This window comes from Pelecanus crispus, chromosome 8 (genome assembly GCF_030463565.1).
Source record: "Pelecanus crispus isolate bPelCri1 chromosome 8, bPelCri1.pri, whole genome shotgun sequence".
NCBI classification, from domain to species: Eukaryota; Metazoa; Chordata; class Aves; order Pelecaniformes; family Pelecanidae; genus Pelecanus; species Pelecanus crispus.
Window position 1 is genome coordinate 8,412,109 of NC_134650.1, and position 13,253 is coordinate 8,425,361.

At 40.8% G+C, this 13,253-nt stretch overlaps 1 protein-coding gene across 4 annotated transcripts in view; it reads left to right on the forward strand.

Annotated features, from left to right (window-relative positions):
* Positions 1 to 13,253, forward strand: part of GALNT10 (polypeptide N-acetylgalactosaminyltransferase 10) — an 86,747-nt gene that overhangs the window by 55,776 nt on the left and 17,718 nt on the right. For all 4 annotated transcript variants that reach the window (XM_075715106.1, XM_075715107.1, XM_075715108.1 and 1 more), the window contains one exon: positions 12,587 to 12,772. In XM_075715106.1, the coding sequence (XP_075571221.1) occupies positions 12,587 to 12,772 (186 nt within the window). The remainder of the gene's footprint in view (positions 1 to 12,586; positions 12,773 to 13,253) is intronic.

The following is a 13,253-nucleotide window of genomic DNA, read 5'->3' on the forward strand; positions in this document are numbered from 1 at the left end:
TGCAAAGTCAACCTTCTGGCTTTTAGGTTAAACACAGTATATTTTAGGATGTGGTTATTCAAGAGGCATGCATATTTGGCTATATTTGATTTTGAGGAGAAAATTTTGTTATAAGCAAGGTGTATGGGATCTCATTTTCCCCTGGGGGGTTGTTAGGGAGGTTCCGGATTTCAGCTTCATCTTTCTTCAAGACTACCCTGTTTCCTTGAGCCTTATTTTAATTTGTGAAAATTATACCTATTTAAGAGTCCTGAAAATATGTATTTGTTCAACCATTTTTAAATTTTTCTTATTCTTTCCCCACTTCTACTCCCTTTTTTCTTGGTTGTGTGTTTTCAGCAGGACTTAGTGCAATAAGAATTCGAGCTGCTCTTTGACGTTTGGGAGACAGCAAATCATTGTGAGGCCAGACTCTGGCGCATGGCCGCTGCTCATCTTTGAAAGGCAGCAAGAGGCTTTTAGGCTTTTTAGTAAAGGAGTCCAAGGAGTGTTTTCCCCAAGCAGTGTCATCTCAGCCCTTGGTTTTGACCAACATTTTCCCCTTCGTTTGCCCCCTCCCCTCGTGTAGGGCCAGTCATATTCCTTTGCTTTGCACCGTTGTGCTCTCTCCACACTGTCCTGTAGCTTGCTTGAAAGTTTACCGGCAGGGGAGTCTCGGAACCCATCCATTCACTGAGTGTCAGAGGGAGCCACAGCCAAATCCCCTTTTTCCCCTTTAACGATAAATCCTGGTGACTTTTAAAATCTCTCTTTATATTGCAGCACAAGTAATTCTGGAGGTAGCCATATGGGACAATCTGAATGGAAAAACAAATGTGGGTAAGGTTACCTGGCTGATCCACAAGCAGCATAATTTGGTGTGAAGGGCAGAAGTCACTAAGTAGTGTACTGAAGGGAGAAGGCATGGGGTAATTAATGTGTCACTTGGTACAGCATCAGGTATGTAGCAAATACAACTCTGTTCCATTAACCACATCTGCCAGGACTTAATTGAAAAAAATCATGTTCTTAGTATCTGAAATAGAAAAGGGTTTAATACTTGAATTCTTTTTGATCTTTAAATGGAACAGTAAAGGATTTATGCAGCTAAAGAGATTATCTTTTCATCTTTAGGCACATGCATTGTAAAAGTCTTTTTTTTTTTTTTTCTCTTGAATGTGCTAAAGTGCATGTGGTTAGTACATCTCTGAATATGGAGTGACTGTGCTTAGGACAAAGTGGTGACAGTCTTTCTTACTGAATTTTGAATATGATTCTTTTAAAGCATTTCACCTTAATGTATTTAAAAAAAGAAAAAGCCAAGCTTTTCTTAGGCAACTATGCTTTTTCACAACCTTTTCTTAAATGTTGCTTTCAAGGTCTCCTGCAGAAGTGGTGACAACTATTGTCTCAAACGGATAAAAATATTATTTTTGTAAATTAAGTCACAGAATAAAGAGTTTGATGTTAGAATTCATTGTGGGCTATCTCAGGTCTGTTTAGACTCTCGCAAATGACAGCTTTGAAATAACTGTCAGCAAGACCTCCTCTTGGGTAAGTGGGAGAAAGTTGGTTCTTATAGGTGGAGAGACTTAGAAGTCTGAGAAAATAAACACAATCTTTATTTCCCTCTGTCATGAAACATACTCATTTTGATATCTGTATCTCATCAAATCTCAGGCTCTTGATGATGCTCAGTTGGTGGGCCTGGTCATTTGTCTTGTGGTTTGACACTACCACATGCATAAAGTCACAGTGAGCAGTTCTCAGGCTACGGCCAAGTTATAAGACTTTCACTTTTAAAATGCTTCTGATGGAAGCCAATACCAATGTCACTTTTCCAAGTAGAAAGTGGGTTGACTATGGTGAATATCACTGATGCTGGTAGTGGCACAAATACTACAAAGTGAAACAGGCTTCAAAATCATTTAAGTGGTTGTGACCCACAGTCTAGATGTGATGTTTGTTACCCAAACTCTAGTGTGACTTACAGGTAGAACAGCAGAGCATTTATACTGGTGTAGGACTGAATTTGTGAACTTGCCAATACTCTGTTCCGTAGTGAGCACCAAATGGAGTGCAGCAATAAAATAAAACCTGATACAGATGTCCAATTTTAGTTTACGTAAAGAGAGTAATTTGTTATTCTCCATTTCTGGCCAAGGCTTGTGGACGTGGGATACTTTAGACAACTCTTAGTGACAGAGCTTGCTTTAGATCCATAGTGAAATGTGGACAGGTTTCACTTTGTTTTCCTTTTTTGAGTGTTCATTTTTAATGTGTCTTTAAACACCATTTCTGTACTTGTGTATACCCTTCATAAAGGGATATCTAAAAGCTGCATTGTTCATTAGGCAATGGCTGGAGACTATTAAAAATTTATTTTCTAGTGTTTTAAGGGACCTAAGGGCCCATTGTATTTGTTTACTTCAGCTTTTTTTGTGACAGCCTAAATAAACTAACCAGTTTACTTTTCATCATCTTGTATTTATTACTTTAAGATCAGTTGCTATGGCTGAAGGATTCTTCTAGAAAAGAGATGAGGTGGTTTAAAAAGGTCCAGTTCACTATGACCTCTTTCTAAACTAATTATTGTGTAGTGAAGGATGTCTGGCAAACTAAGGTTTAAAAAACATAAATAATTGAGGAGCAGAGTTTCCATTACAGCTCATTAAATAAATCTAACTGCATTGCTTGCTGCTAAGAAACCTTATGCATGTAGCTTCTATTAGTGGAAGCTTGCAGGAAAACAGCTTTCATTTTATTCTCCTCACCTTGAAGTACATGTCCTCACCTGCTAGGAGTCAAAAATCTAGATATCTGTCAGCTGCAGTGCAAATCAGCATTTTAATGCTTTACAGCTGCTTCTCTATAGAAGTTAATTAGAAATGGGATTCAAACACCCCCTGCCAGTACTCATGTATGATGTCTATTATTGGTAATCATAGTTGTTGCTATGTAAGCATGCATTTTGGGTGGTATCGACAAAGCCGCTGTTCCTACATAGGGACTTTGATAAAGGTGGAAACTTCTCCACTTTGAGAAGATTGGAAGGTAATGCTCCTGCAATTTAAAAATAAAAGTGGATAATCTAAAACACATTCCTTTTCTGCATAGTTTTAATTGCAGTGTTATCTTCTTAGTAAAGAAATGCCACACTCATTCGCTCAGTATAGCATCTATTCATAAATGCCATGAGGACCACTGTTGCCTATTACCCATAAGCTAAGTATGCGCTGATGTCTTCATTGGAACATGGTAGTTTACCATGCTGAATGGTGGAAGCCAAGGCTCAAGATTTAAAAGCAGGGTACCTTCAGCTGTCGGTACTACCCTCTCCCCTCAGTCATCCAGCTAAAATGAATGTGTCAGGTGAGAACAATATTGTCCATGAGATGTTTTAGTTTTGGTATCAGCACAGCTATGAACAGTCCTGATTTGCGCTTCAGGATTCAATAAATTTACTGACCTCTCTGGCAGATGTCAGTAACTTACTGTAATAGTTGTATTTCTTGCCAATAACGTAAATAAGAGCATTAGGAACTGGTGCCAAAGAGGTCTAGGAAAAAGTAGTAAATTGTGATTTGTAAAATATGTTTTTGACATGCCAAAGTTTGTTACTACAAGTCAAATGTGTTTCTCTTTTTCCTGCAGCTCTATGGGTAATGTTCGTTTGCCAAATACTTCATTTTCTGTTCTCTGACATACAGACTACAAGACAAACGTGGTTTTGCTTTGTCATTCATGGTTATTAACGTTATTCCTACTATATTATTGTAGGAATGAAGGATTATCTGTTAGTTTTCTAATATTCCGTTTGTCTGCAACCCCAAAGCAAAAATTTTGTAGGTCTGTGCTATTAACTTTAGGCTTCATAGTTGTTCTTCCTCACTTAGACACTTGAGATCAAAGCCTTTGGACTCCAAAGAGATGCATTCCCACCAAATCAAAGCAACTTTCAAGTGGGTTACATCTTGGACCTAATGGCGTATTCTCTAACAAGACAAAAGTCTGGAGTAGAATTTTCTGTTAATTCTTGTGCTCTTTCTGGAATCTTTCCTTTTTTGTTGTTTTGCACAGAGCAAATACTTTCAGGCCAAGAAGTTCTTTGTACATGAATACTGCTGATAAAGGCAAAGCTGAATCTCTGAGGACTGGTTTGTTTTGGGTTTTTTTTTTATTTTTTTGCTTTTTTTTTCCCCAGCAAAACTCAGTGACTTCTAAGGCTTTAATCTTACAGCTTTGATATGTTCCAAAATGTTTCAGCATGAAATGTCTTAACACTTCATTTGCCTGGATCTCTCCAACTGGTGGCAAGTTTTGTTCTTGCTGTTGGTCACAGACTTTAGGTTCATGTCATGATATGCTATCCAGTACATCGCTATCAACAGTGAATGTATACTAACATGCTCACCAGATGTAGATGCAGCTAACCCCTCTAGCACAGAAGCTTGTTCTGACTCAGTCACTGTGCACCCGCTTGGTTCTGAAGCCTGCGGGTTGCAGAAGAGTCATGTTCAATTGGGTTTGTTCTGTCCGATGAGCAAACTTCTGAAATGCTTTTGCACCCTTCCTTGTCTCTCCAGTGCTCAGAAAGCAGTCGATGATGTAGATGAAAGGCAATTAAAGACTAATCTGGTCTCTCACGATTTTTAACTCTAGTACAGAAAGTGGACTATAAATTTGCAGGGTCCTGAACCAGTGTGTGGTGCCCCAGACTGCTAGAAGCGGTGATGCCATTGGTATGGTGGCTTGTCTTAATGTTTTTCAGTGTTTTCACCTGCCCATGCAGTGTTTGTCAGTTTAGAAGTGTGTTAGCATTGAGCAGGAGTGCAGACATTCCCTTGGTTAAACAACTGGGTATTCAGAAGCACTTGTTTGGCCTTAAGATGAGGGCATGGATTCTCCAGGTTGAAGGCAGTATTTGGGACATTAATGCCCTTCCTGCTAGTCACCATGGCTACCTCAAACTTGAGCTGAATATTAAGTGTGCTGCAAGGAGTTCGCTCCTGTTTCAGCTGCTACAAAGGCTACATAGGCCAAAACCTGCAGCTATCTGGTTTGTATGTCAGCAAACCAGTCTCTCTGATGTTAAAAGCAGTCAACAAGGAAATGACTGAGAGTCAGAAAATCACCTCTTCAGATCAAATGTAGTCAACAGAAGAGGAAAAAACCTAAGTGGGTGCTTTAATCTTGATACATATTTAATGAAATGGGAAGGGAGAAGAGTAAACTAGAATGACTGTTCCCTCTGGGAAAGATGGGTTATGGCACAGGAGGAAAAATTGATATTGTGAGTTGATGAGGGAGTCAGTATGCAGGAGTGAAGAACTGATGCATACACCATAGGTTGGCTTCACTATTCCTAATGAACAAAAGGTTCTTAATCCTTACAGCATGAAGGAAGGATGAGTAAATGGATTTTTCTGGATTCCCTCAGGAAGAAGCAGTTGGAATTAGACTTCCTTTACAAATGAAACTTTCCTGAGAGATTAAGAGGTTATGCTGTAGCTAAGATGATTATTCCCTGTGTATTTCCCTGCTTGGAAATGCAGCCTACTAAACTTTCCCTAGGGTCTGGGTGTATTTATATGCTAATACCAGTAAATGTGAATTTTCTCATTTTAAGATTACACCTTTGTCTCTGTGTTCAGTACTACTATCTTGTGAAGCCATAACTGAGCAGGGTTTGCACGTCTGCTGCAGGGTGGAGGAAGCTATGAGAAAGTTCCCTTTGCAAATTCAGGAAGTAATTGATAATACAGGCAAGATAGCAGAAGTTTATGCACTTGAATTTATCGAAGCACACAGCACAGGCTCGCACAAGTGGTCTTTGACCCAGCAACTTGCAGTCTGGCTTATTTCTTAGGTCCCACACTTCCGCTTTTGTGCCCTTTATTGTACCTAAAATGGAAGCTTGGTTTTAAAACATTGAGAAAGAAAACAAAGTCAGTAAGATTTCCAGAATCCTAATTCTTTTAATCTTTGTTACAATATAAACAGTTATGATTGCTGTATTAGCAAGTGGGGTGGTACACTTTCAGCTATTGTCCCATGCACAGAAACCCTTTTTTCCCCGCCCAGTTTTTGTTTGTAAAGATATGCTGAGACCCAACACTGATGCAGAATGGGCAGTGGAAACTGAGCCCCCTTCCCTTTAAGAGTCTACCACAGAACTGTAATCAGTGAAGCAACATACACTAATTTTCTCCCTTCCCAGGCCATCCCTTCTTTGTTTGTAAGAAGATTCAGCTTGGAAGGCTGTGATCAGCTTAATCAGTTTCCTATTATTGGGACTGGTGTTCATAGTACAATTTATTAAATCAGTTTATCCTCCCAACCAACTTCAGTGATCAGAGGGTGAAAACATTGACAAAAAATTAAAACTAGTGTAAGTGCTGCCTCTTTGGATAACAGCACATTTTGCTATTTAAAAAGATTACTCATCTGCACCAAAACAGGGAGAGAAGTTAATTTCAATGATGTAGAGCTTTCTATTTCAGGGAGGCCTGGCTTGCACATTGTGATAGATTCATGAGAAGTATAATTCATTCTTAAATTGTTAAACAGCACGTTAGGGCCAAGTATCTAAGTAAAGATGAATGGATTCATTTGTAATCTTAAACAAGCATGTCTGTATGTGGGAGGGTAGGGGTGTGAGGCTGGGATAACCTGTAAACAAATGCCAGACGAACAGTTGCACTTTGGGTATTGGTGGTTGGACACTAGCCAAAATAACCTGCAGGGAAGGGAAACAAGCCCTATCTGCTTAAAATGGAATTCTGCAGATCCTCCAGTGCTCTCCTCCCGTGCCATGTGCCCTTCAGCAGGAGGGGGAAAGTTCCCTGAATTTCCAGAGTGCAATGGCTCTCCCGTGTTCACAATGTCTTCAACCTTCTGTGTGTAAACTGAAGGAAAGCACCTCGGCAGGAGGTGGGATACTGTAGGGCAGAGGGAGCTTCGGTTTCACTGGTGGCATCTAAGTAACGTGGGAAGGTGTCTGTGAATGTTTCTGATTTCTGCAGTGCTGCTCATTCAGGATTGGGTTGGTGGTACTCATACGAGCAAAGGCAGTAGAATTGCAGATGTGCTGTACAGTGTAAAATTCAGAAACCAAAGCTGATAGGGTCTGTGGTAACATATGAACCATGGAGCGTTGCACTAGTAGGACAGGGGAAATGTTTCCCTCCTAATTCTTTCTCTGGACATAAATCTGTATCATAGTTTCAAGTCCTGACTGGTACTTAAACTGAGTTCATTTTTTTCTATCCCAAGATCACAAATGTTGGTACTCCCTTCCCTACCAAATACTGCAGAGATGTTACAGGGACATATATTAAAAGACTTTCTGCCAACCATGTTATTGCCCAACAAACTGTTGAATCCTAAAAGCCGTATCCCATCCTCCTCTGCAGATGACAGTTTGCCTGAGTGAAAGTAAGGGGTTTGCTTGCAGCTCCTTTGAGTTCAAACATCTGTGAAAATAAAGGTTTCATGGGATGGGACCAAAAAAATCTGTTGTCTTTTCACCCCTGGGATCAATTGATGACCTTGACAGTTCAAAAGCCCGAGCGATGGCCACATTATTCAAAACGCTCAACTTGTTTGCTTTCTGTACTCTGAAGGATTCGTGTGTTGAGCACCTCTCAGTTGCAGCTGCCCACAAATCGCTGCAGTCAGAGGTGGAGGTTGTCTTAATCTTTGAGCTCTGGAGAGTCCCCGAGTGCCCGTACAACATGAGTCTGCTCTAAGAGAGCCCAGTGACTTCCTCAAAACACCACCAATCTGTGCATCTCAGGAGAGAATGAGCTGCAGCTCCACATCTTTTAAGCAGCATCTCCTGCTTAAGAACAAAACAAGCTCTCAAGTTCTCAGCAGGCCTGATGCTGCTACTTTAACTCACCCAGCCTACTGGGAAGCAGCCTAGCACATGCATCCGGTTTGCCTAGTGAGGGAGGTACGCTCTGGTTGCGTGTAGCAGTGGGTTTTGTAGGTGTCTATGGGGAAAGTAACCACCCCATATGCAGTTACCTCTAAGCAGGTGCTTCAGGTCTTGGTGTGTGATTTGGGGGAGGGAAAAGGACACAAACCAGGCCAGGCTTCATCTGTGAGCTGTGATTACAGTGGCCTGCTGCTGTCTGCAAAACTGAGCTGGAGGGAATGAGGTTTCTTTGTACTGCAGAGCAGCTCTTGAGGGGAACAGCCGTTGAACTTAAAGCATGCAGGCAAGACATTATTTAAAAACGTTAGAAACGTGAGACTTGCTGTATCACTTCCACTGACTTCTATGGGAAAATTACTTTGGTCGGAGCCAAATCAATTCAAAATAGGCTACAAACCTACTGATGATTTTGCACAAGCAAACACGGCTGAGCCCATGGGATGTGAAAGAGACAGGGAGGATCCAGACACTGCTGAGTGGAGGCAGGCTGCATGGTTTGCTGTGAAGGGATGTACTGAGGTGACTTCTGCTTGGACTGTAACAGTTGAGTCCCATGGACCCTGCGACTGCAGTTCTATTTAAGCTGTTCCAGTCTTGCAGGTCCATGTCCAAGTTGCCTTGTTTCTCATGCATTTGCCTCTTTAAGCTGTAAAAAAAACAAAAATCCTTGGGTTCCTCTGTCCTCCTCTGGCTTCTGCGTATGTTTGGTTTTGAAGTGGTAACATTTCTTAGGTGCCTGTTCAATTGGCAGGCGTGCAGCGGCTGGAATGAAAACTCAGCTGGATGGAAGAAATTCCTAGCCTGGAAAGTCCTTGCCATGCTGCAAGTGGTCAGTCACCAGGCTAATGGTGTCTGAGGGAAGCTCTGCTTCAAGGGTGAGGCCAGGAGGAAGAAGTGTAGTAAGGCCACCACAGGAATTTGACCTAGGAAAAAAAAGTCTTTCTTTGGAGAGCTTTGGGACTTAAGCAGACATGCTAGTGATACTTCTCCTCTATCTTCGCAGTTTTATTTACAGCTCAAAATAAAGCAAGCAGTAGTTCTTGACTGGTACTGTTAATGTATACACCCTATATCAAGTTTATTGCGAAGTCTGTTAGCAAGCTACCAGCCTAGTTTTTAATCTGCAGATAATCTTACTCTCATTTATATGTTTGGGCTGTTATTACTTTGCTCAGAGTAGACGCAGCCATTGGAATCCATCCAGTTCACCTAACAACTTTCATTAAAGAAAATTGCCCTTGTAATAAAAATTACTCAGTGTGACAAGATTCCATAATATATTTTTAAAGCCTCATAAAATTTTGTAGCAGTTAATGCCACTTGTTTGTTTTTTTGAGATTTTCTTTTAAAAGCAAAAATTGACTTAATTGTGGCAATATTTGTAATAGAGTGAAATAAATATTTTCTGTCTGGGTGTGTGGAGGCCAGGCTGAGGGGCAGGAATAGTGCAGGGATAAGGAAATAAGAAAACATTGTCTTTGAAAAGTATGTTTCACTGTGGTTTGTACATTGTTTGTGAGATTCCCTTACTAAAGACTCACCGACTTCCAAGCAAAGTAGATACAGTAAAGTCTGCTTGCTTGCAGTTCACGATACATAAGTCTTAACCTGACAAAATGCAGTGATCGAGCATGGATTTTTCTGCAGCAATTGGGAACAGCTTAGCTGAGCATCATCCCTCCTGGCTACAAGGGCAGCACTTGGTGTACGTGTCCCCTGCGTCAGTGAGAACGCATGGGTGCTGATGGAGTACCTGTGGCTTTTCCTTGCTTCTTCCAGCCATCAGAGACATAAGAAGATTCCTAATGTGTGAGACGCTTCTTACCAATGCAGCATAGAGCAGGCTACTTGCTGCAAGCATGAAATTCTTGGTATTTTTTTACTATGGAAACCTAATAAAGAAGTGCTGAAGAACCAAACCCAGCATTTGGGAGTGGAATGAGAAGTCAATGGATTAGACTTCTGCTGTCTCTTTGCAGAGTACTCGCCTAAGAAAACTCTGTGGCTCCTATGCCTTCTGTTCTCCTGTTACACTACAGAAATGGGGAAATCTCTCCGTTCTTGGCTGCTTGTTCGTTAATAGATGTAAATCAGCCTGCCTTCAGGTAGGCTGTAGCAGAGCAGCCATCATCATCACTACAAATATGGCCAAGTCCAGTGATGTTTTGTTCACTTGCTGGTGTGTATCTTCCTGTGTGAGACCAGATCCAAAATCATGCTAGTGTTTCTTGGTAGCAGGCTCAGCTGTGCCATGCTCAGGAATCGGTTAGGCTGCCTTCAGGTGTCACCACAGATGAAATTGCACCACAAACCAGGACAGTTCAGAAAGATATATGATGCCAAAACATAAAATGACCAGCACACAGGTGGAAGACAAACCTCTAGGATCTTTCATGGTCTCATTTTCTTGTTTCTGTCAAAATAAAGAGTCGCAGAAAGTCTGTATTACTTTTCCATTGTTTTGGAGCTTTGGATTTTTTAAGACTTTCCAGTGCTTTGTAGGTCTGGTTTAGATAACGTAAATATTGTGGGGTCTGATGTTGCAAGTGCTACAGTATCTGTGGCTACTGTTAGGGGAATTGGACCCAGAGCTTCTGTGTGATGGTTCCCTCCTTTATTATAATGAGCACTGGCAGCCACTCTCCTGTTTATCTTCCTTGGGGTAGATTAACTAAGGTGTATCTCCTGGCTTGGGCCTAGCTGATTTATGCTTGAAGTGAGAATTGTTCTTCTCTTTTCCGATGAACTAATCTTTTGTGATAAACTAACAACAGCAAGGGATGAGCTGTGATGTTAAAGAACAGTGGTAGTGGCTTTTCTTTTCTTTTCTTTTTCTTTTTTTTTTTTTTTTTTTTGTCTTTTTAAGTCTACCCACTGCCTCAGGAGGAAGGCAGCTGCACTAATAATATATCTAGTCTCTATGGAAGGCCCTTATTTGATAAATCTGTAATTGAGTGGACAAAATTTCTGGTTGCTTGAGAGGATCTATTCAGAAAAGATTTGAAAAGGATGAGGGAAAAGCGTGCTAGACAGCAAGAAGTACTAAAGGCTCTATTGAGCAGGGAAACCTATGTAGATATTGTGGGACAATTAGACTTGTCAGGCAAAACACTAAAATGCATTTGTGAGCAAAAAATCCTGGGGAGTGTTAAAGCAAGCTTTGAAATAGGTAAAGAGCTTGCTCGCAATAACTCAAAAGCAAAGAAGTTGTATTCAGGTGATCTTTGAAGGAAGGCAGGTGATGACTGCTTCAAAGAGAAGGTGCAGAATGTCTGTTAGTCGCAGGGATTTTGCCCGTTTTTTTTCCTCCAGTAGCTAAAACCCTAAAGCATAATTGCTGGGTCAGCACCATGTGGGAGAGCTCATAACTTACTTAAGTTTATTTGCCCCTTTGCTCTTTTTAGAGAGCTATTCCAGTACCCGGCTTCCCTGGTGCCCTGTTCAGGGGCGCTTTCACACTGTCTGCCTTTTCAGCCCCAGCCTTTCATGCCTGCTTTGGAAGCCAAGGAAGACTCTGCTATACAGAATGGAATGGATTTGTTCCCTATAGTCAAGGCAAATAAACCTGTGAGGTTATTTGTATTTGAATGATTGCCTCTATTCAAGTTTTGTTGTGTGAGATTTTAAGATTGGTTAATTGCTTAGATGTGACAAACTAGCTTTTGCCTAGCAAGGCTTGTTTCCTTGATCAGTCGCTGATGGCAGCGGATAGTATGGTGCATTAATGAACAGTCCCTGGCACACTGTGAATGGGGTTTGCTGTCAAGTAAGCCAAGACTTCAGATGCCTAAAGATCAACCCATTAGTGATTAGGCCAGCATCAGCTCTTAGCCTATTTTTAGGTTTTTCTTTGGTGCTTCACTCTTTGATGTAAAGACAGCTGTGTGCCCCTCACTCTTTATGTAGACCAAGCTTTTTATTTCCACGTCTAAACAAGCCGTCCATTGTTTTGATCACTCAGTAATCTTTTTCTGCAGCTCTCCTGTTTAAATTCTTGTTAATCGTGGTGACTGCAAGTGTCTGTGCTAATTCAGATGTGGCTCCAGTCCATATTCAGTAGCGTAAATATTTCCATATTTAAATGCAAATATCTCCACTGATAAGTATTTAATGTAACCATCTAAATATATACAGCGGCTATGCCTGCCTTGCCAGCTTGGAAGGATGTCTGACTAGGCTTTTTGCTGTTTTTTATTTATGCATGAGTGAATGGTCATGTTGTGTGTTTTGAAGAAACCAAATGCAACTTAAATGCACTGAGCGCAGTTTACTTCTGAAAGTAAATTGTTCTGTGTCTCTTCTAAGCTACACTGGTTTTCCACAAAAGTGTCCAAGAATCCCTGGTCTGATAAAGTTCTCCCAGAGGTCTGCCAGCCCCCTTTTTATTTCTTTTTCTCTGCTGCTTTTCTCATCCTGCACTCCTCCATCTTTTAGTTCCTCTTTTTTAATTGCTTCTAAGGTTTTGGAACATCTTCAGAAGTCTTGGTTAAGCACTTATGTTTAAGCCCTGGATTTAAAATAAATTATTCTTATTTCCTTTTTCCTGTTATTGCATTTGTTAACTGTTCAGGACATACTTCCGAAGACATCTCCTTCTGGTAAAGAAGGAACTGCATTTTTAAGAAATCAGTTGTTACAGTGTTTAAATTTCTCATTTTCAAACAGAACACCTGAAGAAACGCCTGGAAGATTATATGGCTCAGTTCCCAAATGTGAGAATCCTCCGAACCAAAAAGAGAGAAGGGCTGATAAGAACTCGAATGCTGGGGGCCTCTGTGGCGATAGGGGATGTCATCACCTTCTTGGATTCCCATTGCGAGGCCAACGTGAACTGGCTGCCACCTCTGTTGGGTAAGCGTGTGGTGCTTGGCTGAAGACTGAACTGCTAAAGAGCTGACAACAGATGTTGGTGTTGAATTTGTTTTATTTCCACCTGCTGCTTTCTCCTTGTGCTGTAAGTGGACAAAAGAAAAATTAAAACTCTTAAAAGGGAAAACAAACAAACAAAAACAAAAAAAAACCCCAAAAAAACAACCAACCACAAGACTCAGGTGAACTGTTGGCAACTTGTAGCCTTTAATACAATAATCTTTTTCTGCTCTAGAGTCCTGCATTGTACAATAACCCTATCATGTGCTTTGCTTAATTAAAGAGCAGAGACTGTACTCTTCTGTTTCCTCACTAAATGAAATCTTAAATAATTTACAAGTTGCTGGAAGAGTAAACTATCGCATGGTCATTCAGCAGCTTGCAGACAGGAATGGCTTTATGATGCAGAAAAGGTCTTTACATACAGTTTTTAAGTAGCTTTTAGGGGTTTTTTCTCCTATAT